Source organism: Rosa rugosa, chromosome 7 (assembly GCF_958449725.1).
Source record: "Rosa rugosa chromosome 7, drRosRugo1.1, whole genome shotgun sequence".
In the NCBI taxonomy this organism is placed as follows: domain Eukaryota; kingdom Viridiplantae; phylum Streptophyta; class Magnoliopsida; order Rosales; family Rosaceae; genus Rosa; species Rosa rugosa.
In genome coordinates this window covers 31,724,797-31,746,532 of record NC_084826.1, presented here as the reverse complement: position 1 = coordinate 31,746,532, position 21,736 = coordinate 31,724,797, and the positions used below count along the sequence as shown (strand labels likewise).

Sequence of the window (21,736 nt, the reverse complement as noted above, 5' to 3'; positions counted from 1 at the left end):
CCAGCATCTCGACCACCAGTTGACCCAGGGAAGGGGAAGAGGAAGAAGGCTGAGAAGACGACAACAAAGTTTCGTTCCAAGGTTTGGGAGCACTTTGACAAAATTGAGAAGCCTCTTTTCGAGATGGTTGATGGGAAGATGCAGGAAACCCGGACTGTAACTCGTGCCCAATGTAAGTACTGCACAACTGATCTAGCTTGTGATCCTTATGATAATGGAACTAGCAGTCTTAGGAGACACATTAACGATGTGTGTAAGAAGTATCCGGGTAGGGCTGATATAGAAAAAGGGCAGCAGGTTTTGGGTAGTGATGGGAGTCTGACTGGTGAACCTAGTTTAGCTTTGAAAAATTGGACCCAAGATGCCTGTAAGATAGCAGCAGTTGAGATGATAGTGATGGATGAATTCCCATTTAGTGCAATTGAGAGGAAAGGGTTTAGGCACTTTTGTTCAGTGGCATGCCCTAAGTGGGAGATTCCATCTAGGAGAACCATTGTTAAGCTGTTTTTGAAGATGTATGATGAAAAAAGACTCGAGTTGAGGAAGGAGTTGCAGAGCCATACTTTATGTTTAACCACTGATACATGGACATCAGTGCAAAACATAAACTATATGGTCTTGACTGCACACTTTATAGATTTTGGATGGAAAATGCACAAAAGGATTCTTAACTTTTGTGTAATCTCTAATCACCAGGGCATAAGCATAGGGAAGTTGATAGAAAGTTGTTTGATTCAATGGGGTATAGAGAGGGTTTTGACGATTAGTGTTGATAATGCCTCTGCTAATAAGCATGCAATTGAGTTTGTGAGAAAGAAAATGGTAAATTGGGTGAAGCAGCCGGTTATAGGAGGCAAATTTTTGCATGTGAGGTGTATGGCTCACATCCTCAATCTCATTGTGAGATCAGGACTCACAATGTTGGATAAATCTGTGAGCTCAATTAGGAATGCAGTTAAGTATGTGAGGAGCAGTTCGGCAAGGCTTGATGCTTTCAAGAAATGTGTTGAGAAAGAGAAGCTGGAGTCTAGAAAAATATGTGTCTTAGATGTTCCAACTAGGTGGAATTCAACATTTATTATGTTGGAGACTGCTCTAGGGCTTAAGAAGGCCTTTGATCGAATGGCTGAAGACGATGAGTCTAAGTATGAGAGTTATTTTGATGAACCTGATGATATTGAGCCGGATGAGGATGGATTTGTATTGGTTGATCTCAAGTCAAAAAAGAGGATTGGACCACCAGTTCAAGCCGATTGGGACAAAGCTAAGGTTTTCATCCAGTTTTTGAAGGTTTTCTATGAAGTAACCTTGCGGGTCAGTGCTTCAACAAGGCCTACCTCACATAGAGCTTTTCATGACATTGTTGCGATTCAATCTGAGATTGAGGATCTGTTTAACAAAGAGGAAGATCAAATTGAGAATGAAGCAGAAAGAATTCTTCAAAGGATGGCTATGAAGATGAAATCAAAGTTCCAGAAATACTTTGCACAGGTAGATGACCTGAATCAGCTTCTTTTGGTAGCTCTAGTGCTTGATCCTAGGTATAAACTTAGGAATTTCAGCAGCACATGTAGGAGATACCTTGCAATGGATGGAGTTACAGTTAAGAAGAAGAGTGAAGAACTCAAGGAGTTGGTGGTGGGACTTACCGATTTGTATGCATCTTCAAATGGTAATCAGAAGACCAAAAGTAGCCAAGAAAGTGGTATCACTAGTGGAAGCACATCTAGTACAAGGACAGTGAGTGGTAAGAGGGCAGATATGATGAATGATTGGAGGAAAGAACTAGAGGAATCCGAGGAGGTGGTTGTGCAACATGAAGTGGACAGGTACTGTCTTGATCCAATTGATGGAACCTTTGATGATGATGAATTTGACATTTTGTTGTGGTGGAAGCTTAATGGAGTTAAGTACCCAAATCTCCAGTGTGTGGCCAAAGATGTGCTTGCAATCCAAGTGAGTACAGTGGCTTCTGAAAGTTCTTTCAGTACTGGAGGTAGGGTCATTGATCCCTTTAGAAGTTCAATGACTCCAAGAACTGTGGAAGCCCTCATATGCATGCAAAATTGGATCAACTCACAAAGCATATCAGAGATAGAATACTTCCCAACTGCTGAAGATATGGTGTTCTATGAAAAACTTGAAAAAGGTGCTTCATTATTCCATTACTTGTGTTATTTCTTCTTTAAATTGTGCATTGTTGAATTGTTAGAAACTTAGAAGTTTGAACTAAATGTGTGTTTTTTTTTGTTTTGGACTTCTTGTACAGAACATCAACTTGAGGATACTGCATCAAGTCAAAAGTCTCATGCCTCAAAGCCATCAAAGACTGCAAAGTTGTATAACAACATTGATCATAGTCTGCAATCAAATACTTCAACTTAATTCATGTTAGTTACTAATGGAAATTTGAACTAGCTGCTGTTGGTTTCTGATTGTGTCATAATTATGATGTTGCAATATGTGTTTTCTCATCATTTGTGGCAAATTGCAGGTTGTTTGAAGTCAGGTTGCTGTTGGAATGTTGAATGATGCAAATGGAACCTTGGAGAATTGAAATGGACAGTAGCTGTGTAGCTGCAAGCCTGCAACCTCTGCATTTGTTTCTTTTTCATTCAGTTGGTTACTTTGTTTCATAGTTTGTTAATGACAGAACCATTGCTGCATTTGTTTTGATTTTTTTGTTTTGTTAACTTCTGGTCTTCTTCCTTGTGAGTTGTGAGTTGTGACTTTGTGTGGTTGTGTATTTCCTTGCTGCATAGGACATTTGGACTTTGAAATAGTTCTGCAGTTTGTGTTTGATTATTAGATCTGCAAGTTGTGTTTGATTTGCAATTTTTCATTGTATTTGTAATGACTAATGAGTTAGTGATTTCAGACTTTAAGTTGTATTTCTCAATTCGATTTGTTGCATTTACAATTTGTAATGTATTAGTTTTTGTATGTAGTTGAGGATTTGACTGGAAATGCTTGTCTAAATGTCATTAGTAGATGCTGCAAATCAGAAAAATTGAAGGTTCCAGCTAGACTTTTGGAATTGCTGATATTGAAGGTCTGAAACTCACTGAAAGACTGAAACTTTGTTTTAGGACCGAAAGACCAATAGCCCGGACCGATTGTACTCGGTTCGGGTTTTTGTCGGGCTAAGCATGATGAAAACTGTGGACCGAACCGAGACCGATACTTCGGGTTCGGGCTCGGGTTCATCAAATTTCAGACCCGAACCGACCCGCGCCCAGGCCTACTTTCTTTAATCTAGCATTTGAATTTCTGTTATGAGTTGTATTCTTATTGAGTATATTTTGGAGTGTGGGACACGTCTATGTTCTCTCAAGACTTATCGATTACAGTTGGGAATCGTACTCGTATCTTCCTCTGTGAGATTTTGAGGAAATTTTATTGCTTTCCGGTTTTGTATGTCTTTTCTTCACCATACTTGGGTCGTTTTATTTTATTGCTATCTAGCCTATTAGTACTCTTCCCCACTCACTCTGTGTTTGTGGGTGAGTTGAGCCAAGAGCTTGGGAGGCTCCGACCCAAGCCTAGGAAGCTCCCTTTATCGTATGGTGATATCTCTTCCCCATACTTTTATATTTAACAAGTGGGGCTGGTCTGAATTCTACAAGATTTCTGTTTTTCAAAGCGTTTTGTTGTTAACTTTTGCATGCATTGGACTTTATAAAGGAATAAACGTGGGAGAGTATAAAATCCCTTTCATTTTCGATTACTTATGAAATATTAATTTTTGCCCACTCACACGAACGTTTTTATATGCTTTTCCCTGGGCCTTTGGTTTCAAATGCCTAGTTCGCAGTGTAGTTATTCGGCATTAGCAGTTGAGGGTTAGCACCACTGCTGCCATCTATCATTCGTAGCTTACTTGGTAACCTGCTTAATGTAATTTTTCTATTTTCCTTAGACTACTCTGATAACCATGAGATGTTATTTATTGATGTTGTAAAATATGGGTTTGGATCGATTTAGAATTTCCTGGAGATTATGTTGTAAAAGTGAAATTGTTGGATGTAGTCTTTTTAAATTATCAATTGGACATGTTTGGATATATCATAACCTTGTGGTGGAGTTGGCTCCAGGAATTGAGGGTGCAAAAGTGTGATTTCTATTTCCTTTCACAGGTTTGGGTTGTCCACTTTTAGGGAAAGTTCTGCCGAATTCTCGAAAAGTGGGTCCCACAAGACCACCTCAGATTTCAGGGTGAAATCTGAAATTCGGGACGTCTGTCATACGGCACCCTGTTTCATTAGAGTGCAATGGGTACCACCGCCTCATGCATGGCTGAAAGTTAATATTGATGGCTCATTTAGAGACCAAGATACCGCAGATTTTGGAGGATTTGTTCGTAATCATGATGGAGACTTTCTACTGGCTTTTGCTTCAAAAATTAGCTTCACTAGTGCTCTTGACGTGGAGATACTTGCCTTTCTTGAAGCAATCTATATTGCAAGACTAAGGGAGCGGAATGATTTGTGGATTGAATCAGACTCCATGGCAGGGGTGAGATTTTATGCTTCTACTATTTTGATACCTTAGACACTGCACACTATGTGGTTGAATGGTTTGGCAATGGTATGTAATATACGACTTCGGGTTACCCATACTTTCCGGGAAGGCAATGTCCCGGGGAACTTCACATGTTGGGGATCACATATGGGATGCTCTCCCTCCTTTTTTAGCTTCAGCTTTTAGAAGAGACTTCTCATAGAGATGTATAGGTTTAGGTAGCCTGTTGAGGTGCTTTGTTTTGGTTCCCTTTGTATTTTTCTCTCTCTATTGTTCTTGCTTAGTTGGTCCTTTGTTTTGCTTTATGGTAGGAACCTTCTTTTTGTTCTATGTTTGGCTAGGTTAGTGGTGTAATCTTGTTGGGATTGGCCTTGGCTTGGTCCTCCTTTCCTTTTTTATTGTTCCTTTTTTTTTTCATTAATAAAATTCCGAAGGAGGACGTTGAGTTTGTCCCCTCCTCGTTTACCCAAAATATATATATATATATATATATACAACCATTCTCAGGTGCGGACGTCCGTACCTAAGCAAAAGGTACGGATTTCCATTTTTTCCCCTCTTTCCGATCACACATTTAGATCTTAACCGTTCAGTTTTTAGGTCCTAATGTATAGATCATCTCTGCAAATTTTCAGCCAAATTGGTGATCGTTAAGACATTCAAAACTGCAATTTACAACAATGGATACGAACGGTTCCGAATCTGTCGAACCGGAACCGTTCGTATTCATTGTTGTAAATTGCAGTTTTGAATGCCTTAACGATCACCAATTTGGCTGAAATTTTGCAGAGATGATCTATACATTAGGACCTAAAAACTGAACGGTTAAGATCTAAATGTGTGATCGGAAAGGGGGGAAAAAATGGAAATCCGTACCTAATCCTTAGGTACGGACGTCCGCAACCAAGAACGTATATATATATATATATATATATATACATATATATATATATATATATATATATATATATTATTATTATTATTATTTTTTACATTCTGTACCGCCTCTGAAAACTTGCTTCATCGTATACTGGACATTTGACAAAATAATCCTCTAGGAGAAAATGACCCTCGAAATTCTCTGTCTTTCAATATTTATGGCACAGTCAGATCGTGAATCACGCCCTCTAGGTGTCTCTAATAATTGATGTTGCTTGAATCCGCTCGAGCTCTTCCACATTTTCACACTTCCTTTCTAACAACCATTTGTTCAACTCTTCCATCGGAAACAGGATAAATGAGATGGATGGTAAGATTTCAGAAGAGATATAGATGTAGAATGAGAGGAACATGTGAATAGATAAATAAGTCTGAAGCTTATTTATTACCAATCTTAAAAGATGAAAAGTTAGGATAAATACAAGTGTCACGTATATGTAGGTCGAAAATCTTATCACATATCCTAGATATAATTTCAGAAAATAACGATAACTGTAGTTGACAAGTGTCATATGAAGATTGGTCGATGATCCTATCAATTGTCATAGATTTTTTATTTTTTTTTTAATGATAACGATATCTATGCTAGATAATAACTTCGGACCAACATATTTGTCTATAAAGTAATAGAATCTCAAATTATACAGTACTAAAAAAAAAAACTAAAAATGTTTTGGGTTATGGAGGTGTGTTGGGATGCCACCCATCAACCGACTAGCATGTGCAACCGAAAATAGTAGTAGATTAGTGATTAGTAGATTACTTGGTGGCACGCATTGACAAAATCATTTTGAGAACGCTAATAATTCAATTCAACAAGTTGCATAACCGTACAAAAGGAAAAATGGAGCTTTCAATATGGTGGTTGTCTAGACGTTACAATTCATCTGGCTGGAAAAGTACGTTTCAGTTGATGTGCCAGATGGAAATGTGGGGAAGAAAACAAGTAGATTATACAAATGTGGGGGAGAAAAGTAGTACAATTTGTTATTCATATAACACAATTATTCAACACAATAGCAAGGAAGCTTCGACGCAATAACCTCACCTTGGCACCTTAAATACAAAGGAAAACCAGCAACACAAATAAACGTGAAAAGGGAAATTAAACTACTCTAGTAGCTAACAGATTGAATGATCCTCAAATCATTTGGTAAATCACATTCCCATCCCCCATTCCAAGAGAGGTTTGATATTGTCAGGGTGAACCGCCTCGCCGGTAGCTTCTTATGGCTTCCACAGAATAGTGGTCTCGGCAATCATAGAAGTCACCACATATGGATCCATGTTCGAAGCAGGCCTCCTGTCCTCAAAATAGCCCTTGCCTTCTTTTTCTGTGTCACGACCAACGCGGATGGAGGCACCACGGTCCGCAACACCCTGTCCATCATTCGAATGTAATGAAACTAATTAGACAGCTGTTTATATAACAAATATTGAGATTGTTGACACAAAATGGACACTAGTTTTACCCATTTGAAGGTGTTAATGTCGGCTGTTTCATGTTTTCCGGTCAAACGGCGTTCATTGCCTTCTCCATATGCAGCAATGTGTTCTTTGTGCCTTAGTCCTAGCTTCTCAATTGCTTTCTTGATAATTTCATAGCCTCCTTCGTGTCTCATGGATTTGGTACTGGAAAATTACAGTGAACTCCATCAATTTCATCCTCTATGAAACCAACCCGTAAAAACATGCAAATGTTGACATTAACGAAGCCGCATTATACCTGTAATTTGTGTGAGCCCCAGCTCCGTTCCAATCACCAGGGATTGGCTTGGGATCAAACGAAAGAACCACCCCAGCAATCTCTGTGATCCTCTGTTAGCATAGAAACCAGAGCGTCAATGTGAAAACTGTGTAATGCAAAAGGAATCACTTAAGCAACTGAGAATGTTAAGTCACCTCCAAAATATAACGAGCAACCCATAATTCATCACCCGCAGAGATGCCAACTGAAGGACCAACTTGAAACTCCCACTGTTATTATTACACGGATAATAAATTAGATTATGAAAAAAGGAAGAACAAAGAAGGATTGATGAAAAATATATCAAACTGTTGTTTAACCTGGCCTGGCATGACTTCACCGTTGATACCACTGATGTTGATGCCTGCATACAAGCAGGCCTTGTAATGAGAATCAACAATGTCACGCCCAAATGCTTTGTCAGCGCCGGCAGCACAGTAGTACGGTCCCTGGTAAGAAACAAAAAGTATTCAACTTATTTAACTACCACATAGGAATATATGTTCTTAAAAGTTTTAACTAATAGGAAAAGCTCAATACCTGAGGACCAGGAAAACCACCAATTGGCCATCCCAATGGCCAATTGACATCTTTCTGCAACAAGGTGTACTCCTGTTCCAGACCATACCTGCCACGAAATCACATTTTAGAAAAAAGGCAAACAAACACAAAGACTAGCATAAGTATTAGAAACATGCTAACCAAATAGAATAGAACAGGAAGTTAAAAGAGAGTAAAAATACCAGGGCACTTCAGCAACAACATCAGGATGGCTGAATATCTTTGCTGCAGTACATCTCTTGTTTGTTGGAATTGGTTCTCCAGCCGGAGTATAAGCATCACACATAACCTAAATCGACCAAGACCAAGGAACAAAGATGATTAACAACAAGGGCACTATAATAGCAATCACAGCATACCATATTCCAAGGGAATTAAAGAAAAAGAACAGGGGATAAATTTAACTCACCAAGATATTGTTGCCTTTCCTAAATGGGTCCTTGAAAATGGCTTGAGGGCTGTTTCATTTCAATAGGAATAAGAAGATCGATATATAAGAACCCATAACCACTTAAAAAAACAGAACAGAACAATCACAACAAATTGAATAGATCTTACTATAGGATGACTTCACTGTCTTCCCCTGGAGCTTGACCTGTGCTAGATCCATCATAGTTCCATTTGGGGAGTTTTGAGGGGTCAGTAACAGGTCCTGGCAGAGTCTTCACACACCCAAAAACAAATATTACTCACTCAATCAATTAATCAAACCAGAATAAAATAACCAAGAGACTCACTCAATCAATTAATCAAACCAGAATAAAATAACCAAGAGAAACTGCAGAAATGTTACTTACCCTTGCTTTGCTTCTGAGATCCATACCAGATCCGCCAACCCTGTTTAAAACATCGAAAAGAATACATAAACATTATGAGCTTCTGAATTGACAACTTAGATATACCTCCATTAACGCTCCATATATAACAAAGACAACTTTTTATTTAATCACAATGAAAGTAAGCATAGAGATTGATCAAAGATCAAAACTTCCAAGTTCCAACCAAGTAGAAAAAATAAAAAGCAATAAAGTGAAGACCAAAGCAAAAACACTGGTTCATCAAAGAAGTCAAACCTTTCACATGAACCCGAACGGGTCGATCACAAAGAAAACACACGAGAACCAAACCCAACCCAGTTGCATAGTCATGAAAACAAGCACACCCAATTTGGAAACACACAAAAATACGTAGAAAAACAGAGGTATAAGTAGCTGTAGCACGTTGAGGTTTGAAAAACAGAGGAAGAAGGTTTACCATATGTACTCTGCGATGATCTTCTTAGTGGTGTCTGAGAGGTCAAGGTTTATGAGATCTGAGAGCAGCGACATGGTTACGTGTTACTCAGAACACAGCAAAGACTAGAACTCTCTCTACCTCGCACTGATTACAGGGGAGACGTAAATAGAGGAGGAGGGGGTGTGTTGCCTCTTATAGTGCGGCTCCCATGTGACTACAGAATATAAGAGGAATCTAAATTACTAAAAAAATTTATAATAAAAAAGGAAATGATTTAGGTTTTTTTGCTTTACTTAAACAATAATTTGTGTATTGGCCAAAATAAAAAAACAATAATTCGTGCATTTGCCAAAAAAAGAAAAAAAAAACAATAATTTGTCAGCCTTTAGTTTTTTAGCCAGGACTGACGGAATCAAATCAGAGAGGCCCACGTTGGCCTATAATATTTACCCCAAAACCGGCGAACTGCCTCTTTCGCTTTCAGTGGTTTTTTCTCTACAACGAGGGAAATTTTTTTTTTTTCTCGTTCCTTAATTATCATAATCCGAGGTAAGGATTTCAAACCATTATCTTCTCCAAAAATAAAAAACGATATGATAAAAGAAACTAAATATATAATGATAGTTGTCAGATATAATTGGGATTTCACCAATATTGGCTAAATTTTTAGAGAAAATCGAATGATACCAACGTAGTAGTGGATTAAATATCGCTACATGGAAAAAAAAAAAAAAAAAAAATCGGCGATATTTCGCTGATTTTTTCATTTATTTTCAGATTGTTTTAGATGGTATGTTTCAAGCGGCTTATGAATAAGGAAGTACTTCAATTTGTTTGCTAGGAAGTGACGTTCTGTTGGCACCACAATTATGTGTATGTGAACGGAGGGCTAGTCAATTATTTTTTCCTAGAAGACACGAAGTTATTCTTTGTTTATAAGTTCTCTCAAAAGGCAAGCTCAAAACAGTCATGAAATGAGTAGCATTTGCTTAGATAGAGTTTCCAAATTTCTTACCGTTATCTTGTTTAAGTGCATATAAGACTAATAGCAAATTGCTATTAATTCTAATGATATCAATCACCATTCAAAAAAAAAAAAATACGTGATAAATTTATAATCTATTTTAAATAATAAAATGGTCAGGTCCCGACTTAGGACCAACGTGCTAAATTAATAATTATCATAAAATTATAACTAGTACACTTCAAATATTTTCTTTGTATTTTAGAGGTCCAAAACATTTTGTAAACTAATAATTAGTTAAAAGGTACACAATAAATTAACTGTGAAGTTTTCTTAAAATATGAATAAAGAGTTCCTTGTCTTTTGTTGAATACAGAGACGTTGTAACTTGTTTTAAATAGCTAGTCTACTTAGAAAAGATGTTGCACAAAATGTACTTCTAAGTAATTGCTCCGTGAATCCTATATCTATCTATATGAAGAATAAATCATATAAATGATGTAATAAATGGGGTTTTACAGAGTCCAGCCTGAGATCTTGAGACCCAAGATAAGTTTATAGATAGGCCAATATATTTATTTAAACATTAAAAAGAATTGGTAGTTGTGGTTGGTAGGTTTCAGACACACCACCTTCATTGCACAACAAGCAACTCTAGCTATTATTCCACATTTCCACATGTATTGTCATTTGTCAATCTACTTTTTAGCAATTTATAGTTATTTATTCAATATTTTGGGTAGAAAACAGGGCCTATTTCTTGCCAAAAATATATCGAGTTGAGAGGTCACCTGAATTGGAGTAGATTTCAATTGCACCCTTTGTATATTTATTGATTTATTCTTTATATTTTAATTAAGTATGGGTAATTTCAAGTTTTTAAAAACTTAACCTTAAAGCTTTACTTAATTAATAATGATATATACTTAAGCTCAAATTTAATTATCACAATGAATAAGGAATGCACCCTATAAGTTTTAGTACTGTTTTCTTTCGCTTTTTTTTGGTACTACTAAATGTTTTCTGCTATTAAAAGAGTAATTTCTACCGGACGTGGGGCTGAGCCTCCCAATTAGGCTGGGTTCCAAACCTCCTTAAAAAAAAAAAAAATAATAATTTCCAAGTATGGTTAATTCGGTAAAAAGAGAGATTAAGACATTATCTTTGAGTCTGATTGTCAAAAATTGGTGAGGGATATTATGTCTGAGGAGGAGGATGCTTCAGGATATGGAGGTATTGTGGAGGATGTCATCTTTCTTCATGCTTCTTTACCTGGGTCATATTTTACTCATGTGTATAGAGAGTCTAATTTTGCTGCTCATATGTTGGCTAAATTGGCTCTTAGTTCTAGTTTTAATGTTTCTTGGAGTGGTCTTATTCCCTCTAGTCTTAGCAACTATGTTGCTACCCATTGTATGAATTAACCTCATCAATAAAAGCTTGACGTCCTTCTCTCAAAAAAAAAAAAAAAGTTGATCCATGACCATCCAATATTTGTGTTGACCAGGACCTGTTGATATCCGTAGCTATTGCTTTTTATACGTAAATCTTTAAATAATTTAAGCATCCCATCAATAATAGTGGCCCTTTCAGATTAAGTGATCAACTACCCACCAAACAAAATCAAACAAAACCTCAAATGTTAAAAAAAATAAATAAAAAATTAAGAAAAAGTGAAAGGTAAAGTGTGAGGTTTTTACCGGTGATAGTGTGTAAAGGTTTAGAGGGGAGCATCTTGACTAGTTGTACGGCGAAGGACGACTTGCCCGAGATTACCGACACGTGTCCTTAGAGTTCGTGCAAGTGGACCATGACTCTCAATTGGTTTCAGAGTCATCCGTGGACCCCACATCCACCTTGGAATACCCATCCCCCAATCACATCCTTTTGTTTTTTGTCATCACGTAACATTTTCCAAACTCTCCACGCGCACCGGGTTTGTAGATTTCCACGAGTCTTTCTCACGGCTTTCGAACAAAAACAAATATTCAGAGTAACGACATGTATTTACATAAATTGAAATAGACGATTTGATAAGTACTACTTGATTATTAGAAAAAATTAATTAATAAATATTAAGAACTGAGACCACTTAATAATAAGTACTGGATCACTTGAAACGCTAATGCATTGAATAATTTCTGAAGAGAAAAAAAAATCTTCTTAAAACTCATCTTACTCACTTAATCCAACCCACCAAGATGAGATTTGAATATGTAACCTCCATAATATTAGTGAAGTCAATTCAACAATTCACGACTCATCGACGTAAATGAAAGTTAAACATTAAATTGAATGATTATTCTACGTTGTATGATGTGAAAACGTAACTAGTATTTTCCCCGAAAAATAGGCTCAAGACCGGCACTACAGACATTACTTTCATTTTGGTCATTGGGGCCCCTGCACCGTTCCAAGTAAGAAGTAGAATAACGAGGCAATTAATATTTGTCAAAGTAGAAGTTTCTGGCATGAGCGGCTAGTGAGCTACGTTCACTTGTTTGTTGTTCACATGTCTCCATCTATCGTGTAGGTGATATGGTTGATTCTGTTTAAAGATTCCAATCCCCATGTAATGCATACATCATCCATCATACTTCATTTTTTTATATTATTATTATTATTTTCTGGGATCCTTTTTCATTATTTTTAATTTTTTATCCTTATTTTTCTCCCATGACTTTACATTATTGACATTAACAATTCAATAATAATTTCTGTAGCCATTGACAAATGTAGTGACGTGTGTGTGTGTATATATTAGTGTGAGTTATTAAATTATAGGTTTAATAAAAAACTAATAAAAATTAAAAACTTGTTTAAGAGATTTGAGAAATTGAATTAGGAGAATGAATTGTATTCCATTGATAATATGGGCTTGTTTATATAAATGATTACAAGCAGAGAATTTGTGTCTTACAAAGAAAGATAATTGTACAATGATTAAGATATCTACAATTTACTAGAGTTTGGATACAATTAACCAAATGGTAATGAGCTATGATACAATTGCTGCATCTTTTTTCTTATTTAAAAAGCTTGTACTCTGAGATTTTTCTTAATTATCAATAAAGTCTAACCTCCTTCAATTCAAAATAAGTGTCGAAAGGTTGTCAAAACATGGGTGATGAAATTTCAGATGTCGTAAAAACAAGAACTAAATGCCAACTAGGATCCTAAATTTAAAGCCAAACCAAGTCATAACCTTGATCGCAAATCCGGATTCGAAAATGGCTCAGAACCTAATCCCAGGTCTAAAAACAGATTGGGACCTTAACTCTATACCAAAGCTCCAAAATCTCAACAAACAGCACGATGTCCTAGCATGGTTGCAATGTCCAACGCTGATGATATCCACTATCACCACGATAAAATCCGTTGAAGAAGATACATAGTAGCAAGTATGCCAATCAACATATCTTTCAAATAGCAACCAACACCAAATTCAAACCACCAAGACATCATAGCCTAGCCAACCCAGTGACTTAAAATGCATAATCAACTCAGATGCCCAAAGAAATTATTAATTAAATGGATGAATATCATTTTCTATTACACAGTCGAAGTTGTTTTAGTACTATGTCAAGTGTAGGCAAACCAACATGTCTATTTCTTATTACTTGACAGGAAGAAAGAAGATCTATATTCTCTTCATTAATGATTAATGGAAGGTCATGCATTTGAATAAATAAATAAAAAGATGGTGCTAGTGGTTTTAGGTTATCATGAAAGGGCAAATTGACCTGACCCTGAGTTTCTAATCGTCATGGTTATTCTTATTAAACAAGGCAGGGCCATGTAATGTCGAAATTTTTATAGTTGAGCGGAGGTTGAAGGAAGACAAAGATGACTTGATTGCTTCTTAGTTTTTGTTTTGGACTTTAACAAACAACGACATTGGTGATCGATAAATGATTTTTATTATGGAAGAAATAGGAAGATTTTTTATTCTTACTATTATTATGTTTCTATGGATTAGTTCAGTTGACATTGGTGATCGATAAATGATTTTTATTTTGGAAGAAATAGAAAGATTTTTTTTTCTTACTATTATTATGTTTCTATGGGTTAGTTCAGTTGACCTTTTTTATATCGAACACTAGATTCGAACTTTTAAACTTTTTATAATCTATGAGAAAACAAGACTACTATTAGTCAACTGGATCAATTTCAAATTGGGTATATATTTCTATCAACAGAAGATAAATAGGTTCACGTTACTATGCCCCTTAGCTGCATCGCATCTATACTATTATTTTTTTTATTTTTTTGAAAGGGGTTTGGAACCCAGCCTAGCTGGGAGGCTCAGCCCTACGCCCGGTTCCATTTAGCTGCATCGCATCTATACTATTATTAACAGAAAAGAGTTTGTCAGCCAAAACAGAAGAATTTTACTAAAATATCCCTCAAATATTAAAAAACATTTGAACTAAAATATTTGAGAAAAATAAAATGGTCAATTTACAAATAAAAGAAAAACAAAAGAAATTTAACAAAAACAAATCAAAAATCAAAAATAAAATATGTACAATAATTTTCTCCACATTCTGTGGAATTACTTCCCACGTAATTATCCACACTCATAGGATGTGTTTGGAGTCTAAAATAGACTAATCTTTTTCCACGGTCATCATTCTCATATATTTAGCATTTATAATACATCATCATTATGAGGGATTTTGAAGGTCTAATTTTTCTTTTTCTTAGAAGCAAAGTTAGACATCATAATTCAACCTTATTGGGGTTAGATAAAAATGAAAAAAATCACTACCTTAGTAACCGTATCTGCTCAAACCTGATAGTAATTTCACTTGTTACTAAAGATTATTAATTGGACAAAAAGTTGCCATTAATATTATCAGGATGAAGAGTAAAAAAAAAAAAACAACAACAACAACACTAACTTCCATTATGGATATCTCTAAGTTGTACCTACGCCAAATGGCACCTCTTAAATCCAACGAGCATCAAGTTGAGCCAAAAATCACGGATTTGATGCCGTCTAGATTGGATTAGATTAGATAGGAGTCCTTACCACTCGTTTTATTAGAGGATCATATTCATTAACCTTACCTTTGTCAATGCCTCAATGGTCAACTGAACTGGCTAGCTTGATATAACTAATTGTCAATTCATTCATTTAACCACACATGCACCTTCGAAATTTTAGGCTAAGATTACAAGCACGACGAACTACAACCCCCCACCGGGGCCCCAATTATTATACGATATCATTAAATATTGTGAGTTGTGTTGTGTTGTGTCCCAATCATCTCTTGTTTGTTTAGCCTCGGCCACGATTATGCTTGCATAAATAAATGGTTAAATAATATTCCCCATTTCAACACTACGAGCTTAACGAGAACGTTTGACTCATTGATTTTTTTAATCAGATATGATTACTTAATGTATAAGCAAGGTCTAATTAGTTTAAATAAGAGCATCTCCAACAGTAAAAACTTTTTTTTTAGCTAAATCATCTAAAAGTTAAATTTAGGTAGTAAATTTCCAGCTTTTCCTCCAGCAGTGTTAGCTAAACTAAAAAAATAGAACGTGGAGTGTTTAGCTTTTTGTTATTTTCTCTCTCCTCCCTAGCTAAATTTAGCTAGAGATTTTAGCAAAAGCCAAATTTGACTTTCATATAGCTATTCTGCTGGAGTGCTAAACTATCTCAAATTAGCCAAATTTTTAACTTTTTGTTGAAATAGCTAGTCTGTTGGAGATGCCCTAAGTTCGTCTAAACTACTCTTTATTTACATACATTGTACATTGTATTTTTTCAATTTGTTTTTTGAGGTAAAAGAGGTCAAACTATATTGATATGGAGGAAATACAACCGGGAGATGCAAAACGCATCCAAAAGGAAAATAAAGAAAAGCTGAAAATAGAAGGAAACTAGTAACAGAGCAAGAACACAAGCATGAAGCTGTAGACACTACGAATTATAGCTATGTACTGATTTTTGTAGTTAATGATATGACTACAAAGATGAAATTAACGCAAAAAGTTAAGAAAGTCAATTTTATTTGATTGAGAGGGCAATATTCCACCGAAAGATCAAAGTTAACTAAGAGTGTCAGAACTTGACTCTATATTTTCATGATCTTTAAAGAGCAGTTCTATTTATACCTCCTAAAGTGGTATTTGGACCTCTGTTGAATTTTTTTCTCCATACTTTCCAATTTTGTCCCCTTTAATTTTTCTCTGTACACCTCATTCCTTTTCACTGTGCACGTCTTTTCTATCTCCGGCAACCGGCCTGAAACTACCAGTGTTAAGAGGAGATAACACCATCAATATCTTACTAAAATTAAATAATCTTTTCCAAACTCTTTCATTGAGGGATTCGGATTCCCTTTCACAATAGAGGTTCATGAATTATTCTGAACAATTCTATCTGGTACCCATGTATTGTGAGAATGTTTCAATCTTGGTGAGAATGCTTGAATCTTGAGTGGACGTAGTGAAGAATCAAATAGAGATGATGGGTCGATCACCCAATTGATCCACTGGTGTTGATTGTTAATTGGCATATTAGATAATGAAGATGAAGATGTTACTGATAATAACCTAATCCAACACCACTGACGACTAGATTAAGATGAAGATGAAGATGTTACTAATAGTACCGTAATCCACCATTAAGATGAAGATGTTTCTCCTCAACTCTTCTCCCTCCCTTTTGCCACTGCCAACAACATCCACATCTAGGGGTCATCATTTGGCCCTTTGGCCCTAAGCCCGCCCCAAGCTCGCCCAGCCTGTAAGGCCGAGGTCTGACCTAGCCCTTGCATTAGGGCGGGCTGGCCTGACCCTTTCTCAAATAGGGTAGGGTATGGGCCATACAAATGAAGCCCGGTCCGGCCCTTTAAGCCCTAATAATTTTCTATTTTTTAAATATGTTTCTCTTTTTTCTATAACATACAACTTATCTCTTTCTTTGTAATTGATTTCCTAAGCTTTATTTTCTTTAATTTTTGTTTCTTTTGTTAAACAACAATTAATTTTGGGATATTTAGAGAGATAGTTAATTGAATATAACCACTTTAACTAATATTTTTAAATGTTATAAGTTAATTCCAATATACATATGTATGTATGTATGTATGTATGTATGTATGTCTGTATGTCTGTGTGTGTGTGGTGTGTGTGTATTAAATATGAAAATTAATCATTGAGCCACATTTTGAGAAAAAAAAAATAATGTATTTATTTTTGTTAAACAAAATAAGGCCATTTTAAGCCTATTTCGGCCCTATTCGAAAGGCCGACCGGACCCGGCCCTTTCAGCCCTAGCAGCTCGAGCCTTTCGGGCGGGTAAGGATTAACATATTTAAGCCCCGGCCCGACCCTACTTGGCCCTAAATTTTATTGACTTTGACTACGCTTGGCCCGGCCCGACCCTAAGCCCTAAAATTTAGGGTAGAGCCGGCCCTAGCTTGGCCCATGATAACCCCTATCCACATCCCCGACGTACGCACCCACTCCGACGGGAGTCTTCCTTAACTCTCCAAGAAAAGGAAACTTGTAATTTGATTAATTAAGTATAAAACTTCAACCTGAGATAGACTCGGTTTTTCATGGTCTAGGTGGGTATTGGGGGATTAAAGAATTTCCTGTTTACTCCCTTAAACTTTGGGCCTAAAATCAGATTGCTCCGTCTTTCTGAAAATCGATTAGGATGGTCCCTATACACTCAAATGACATCACTCGAGTCCAAAATTTGAATTTGGCTCGAAACATGACGTCATGTGCCCACTTTTTAGACTTCAAACCCCCCAAGAAGTGCAAAATGGATATTTCAATTTTTTTTAAAAAAAAAATTTCTCTATCGACACGCTGACCATGCCACCTCCGATCCATCAATGCCTTCACTCTCCAGCTCTCCAACCTCCACGCCACCTACGAGCTTCTCCACCGCACTCCGCGCCCTCCACCTTTCCAAGAAGCTCCGCGACCTTGTCGTCGACCCTGAAAAGATCGATAGCAACCAAATCAATCATCACAACCAGCCATTCAATTCATAATTCAAGATTCATAGTATACATTGAATTCACAAGCCCAAACAGGCATCTATTACACTCCAAAACCTCATATACAAGCCCAGAACCTCCTGAACAGCTGCCGAAAAAATCCTTGAAAATCACCGTGCACAGTGAGCTCCATCGGCACTGAAAGCAACCAAAAACCAATTCGTTTGTAACTCAAGCAAAATTGAAAACCATGCATACTATCGTGTAGAACGTGAAGAAGAGATCGATTTTTGTACCTCATGCATTGTTGATGATTGCCGGAGTCGCTGGAAAACGCATCGAAACTTCACCACAAAACCCCGAAGCTTTAGGCTTCGATTCTCTCTCCTCGATCAACGATCAGACAAATCCATGCCATAGGGATGTCAGGGAGGACGAGACAAAAGGTTTGGGGTGGGTGCGCCGGCCTGAGGTGGCCTTTCTGGCCCGTCAGCCTCCATCCCCGAATTGGGCGAAAGTGAAAGATTAGGGCTTGAATCCGGTTTGGGGAGATAGAGAGAAGTTAGAGAAGCTTGTGCCTACGCCGCCGATTCCGATCGAGGAGGAGGACGAGGAACAAGATGGCGTGGTGTGGAGCTTCAGATCGAAGGGAGGTGGAGGTGGTAGCGTGGTCGTCGATATAGAGAAGGGGGGAGGGAGGGAGGGAGAGAGAGAGAAGAAAAAAAATTAAGAAAAGAGAGAAAAAATTAGAAAAATAAGAAATGTCTATTTTGCCCTCCTTGTAGGGTTTAAAATATGTAAAATAGACCCCTATGTCGGCTCCAACTCAGCACATGATGTCATGTTTCGAGCCAAATTCAAATTTTGGACTCAGACGATGTCATTTGAGAGTATATGGACCAACCATCTTAATCGATTTTCAGAAAGAGGGATCAATCTGATTTTAGGCCCAAAGTTCAGGGGAGTAAACTGAATTTAATCCTTAAAGAAATTTGTAGGATGTTAGTAATTGAAGAGATATTGTTGGGGAGGACTAAGGAGGACATATGAAGAATCAACCTTTGTTGAAGAAAGAGACGAAGTGAAATCTATAATTGGTATTCTTTCTTAGTGAAGAAAAATAAAATTTATCATTTTTTTTCCTCAAAGGCAATATAGGATTTTGAAAATTACAAAAAAATTGGGAGGTCCACATGCTAGTTTGAGATGTTTGAATAAAAGCTCTCATATTTAAATTGGTCTTAAAGATCATTTCTACATAATAATAAAAAGTTGTAAATTATTTGCTCATCTAATCATAGTGAAGAAATGGACAATTTTAGTAACAGTAAGTATTTTCATGTCAATCATTTATTTGATTGATACAAGTTTATGGATAGATGATCTCTGTTTCAGTTAATTTTTTGTGGTGATGATTTTTAACTAATTATCTAAAATATAGACGGTTCAGATTAGAAAATTACAATGTATAAAAACAATTAAGTTAAAGAATTTGGATGAGAGTATTTTCCGGCTAAATATCAATCTCCTCTTTCGCTTTCATGGACGGAAAAAAAAAAAATATATATATATAGCTAAGCTATTATTGCTTCTCAGCCTTGAAGTTGTAAGTTGTTTATGACGAAGATGACCTAGGCCTAAGCCTTGGCCTTCTTGTTGTACACTAGCAAAGCAGATAGCAAGTAAAGCAACAAAATAATTTTGGCAGAAACTGAGGGACGGTTTCACTCAAAAGATTTTATCTGCTGCCCTAGTTGTGTCTGTCACCCTGTCTTTGGCCTATCCTATCCTATTTATAGAATTGGCATCTGGTGCCAAATTGGCAGGCTTTCTTTTCACTCCTCCTTGTGAGTGAGTGTGTGTGTTTATAAATACATATATAAGAGTTGACAGTAATATCTGTAGGACAGTGGTGGTGGTGGTGGATGATAGTTACAAGAAGGAAAGCTTTGGGGTGGTTACCATTTCCAATAAAAACCAATTGTCCATCTCCAATATTATTCCTCCTAGGCCAAGGAATATATTCTACTTGTAACAATGGGACTACTTACACTAGTTTACTACCAATCAATGACCACAACCGGAATCGATTTCTGGCATTTTGGTTTGATGCCAAACACCGAGACAGAGGTGCACTACTAACTAGGAACAGGATGCTCCTAAATCCTGAAAAAAAATAATCTTTTGGGTTCGCAACATGTGGCATTTCTCTGTTTTGTCAAAAATTAGGCCAGATTATTGGTTTAGGCAAAATCCAATCCTATTGAGGGATATGCAGTTTTAATTCTCTTAATGCAGCAAACCTCTAATTGTCCAATATGGCCAAGCATTACGGAGCATCATTGTTTAGCGGCCATAAGTTTGGTTAAAAACTTAAATACATAGTCAAATAGTCATTAAGCTGCAATTATCATGGTCTATACTCTATAGAGTTTTTTTATTTTATTATTATTATTATTATTCTTTTCCTTGGGTACCTGGCCTCTTTCAGTGGAAGTTCATTTGTCAAAAAAAAAAGAAAAAAGCATATTGGAATATCTAGTTGGACCACAAGTTCACAACAAAAAGCTTCTGTTCAGGGTAACCATCTTCATGGATTCTATTTTCCGTAGGCTGATTCTTGTCCGCTAGTATGAATAAAGCTTCATGTGCAGAAACTTTGGAGTGAATAAAGCTCATGCCATTATCAAATAAATGAAGGGTATAATTGTATTTTTACAATTTGGTCAATTTGGAGTCAAACTCTTTCATCTCCCTCACTTTGTGCTTATCTTCAAACGCCACCGAAGCCTCCCTCGCCTCCACTCTCTTCACCTCCCCTCCCTTCAAGTCCTTCACCATCTTTGTCCTCGAAGTCTCCTCCGCCCCTTTCCCGAACAACTCTCATAGCTCCAAACCAGTTCTACCAACCCACAGTCAAGACCTTCAATCTCGACCTCTCGATCGACGACCCTGAGAGCCATATTTTTCAATCCAACGGCAGCGACGCCACTATTGCCGGGTTCGTGCTGTTTTTCCCGAATTATTCTACTTTTCTAGCCAAGCTGGGGTTCTATGTAGAGGATTTGTTTGTGAGTGAGTGCTACATGAAGAAGGGGATGGGGAAAATGCTGCTTTTGGCGGTGGCGAAGCAGGCGGTGAAGATGGGGTTCGGGAGAGTGGAGTGGGTTGTGCTGGATTGGAATGTGAATGTGATTAATTTTATGAGGAAATAGGGGCCAAGGTCATGCAGGAGTGGAGGATTTGCAGGCTCACTAGGGATGTGTTAGAAATAGGTACCGTAAGTGACAGATCAATTCAAGAAACAGAAATATGTCCCTACACAGTTGCTGTAGATCTTCTAGGACGTCTGCCCTGCAGGATTCAACTCTCAATCCAAGGTTAGCAGTGTTGCATTGGATTCTATCGCGAACATCAATCTGTGTTTTCTCTCAGAATATTTTATGGAAGATATGTGAGTCTCAAAAACTGATGTATTGAGAATTGGCCTTTGTGAGTCTTTTATAGAGTTCAGATTGAACTGGTATGAGAAGTTACAACTGTTCGATTTGAATTTCAAAATCGAACAAATGTGTCCTTTGTAATTGTAACTGCTCTCATATCTATCTGAAACAAAGAAAGACGTCAAAAGACGTCTGTTCGGGCAAGACAACTGTTCGGGCCTGAGACCCAAGGCCTAGTCTTTGATCACCACAATGTAATTTGCATATTAGGAGTACTATAGTCGGCGCATCCTAATTTAAGATTGCAACAATGTATCTATCCTAATATCTGCAAATGAACAAAGTACCAACA

General features: G+C 36.9%; 1 protein-coding gene and 1 pseudogene across 1 annotated transcript; one reads left to right on the top strand and one right to left on the bottom strand.

Annotated features, from left to right (window-relative positions):
- Window positions 1-6,391: 6,391 nt before the first annotated feature.
- LOC133721172 (glutamine synthetase cytosolic isozyme) lies at window positions 6,392-9,181 on the bottom strand. Its single transcript, XM_062147709.1, has 11 exons — window positions 9,023-9,181; window positions 8,566-8,605; window positions 8,327-8,430; window positions 8,178-8,226; window positions 7,951-8,057; window positions 7,748-7,835; window positions 7,528-7,656; window positions 7,363-7,437; window positions 7,187-7,278; window positions 6,933-7,092; window positions 6,392-6,840 (listed from the first exon to the last, which is right to left on the bottom strand). Exons 1-11 carry the CDS (start codon window positions 9,094-9,096, stop codon window positions 6,688-6,690), a joined length of 1,071 nt encoding a protein of 356 aa, XP_062003693.1. The 5' UTR covers window positions 9,097-9,181; the 3' UTR covers window positions 6,392-6,687.
- Window positions 9,182-20,011: 10,830 nt separating this feature from the next.
- Window positions 20,012-21,736, top strand: LOC133723178 (GCN5-related N-acetyltransferase 8-like; annotated as a pseudogene).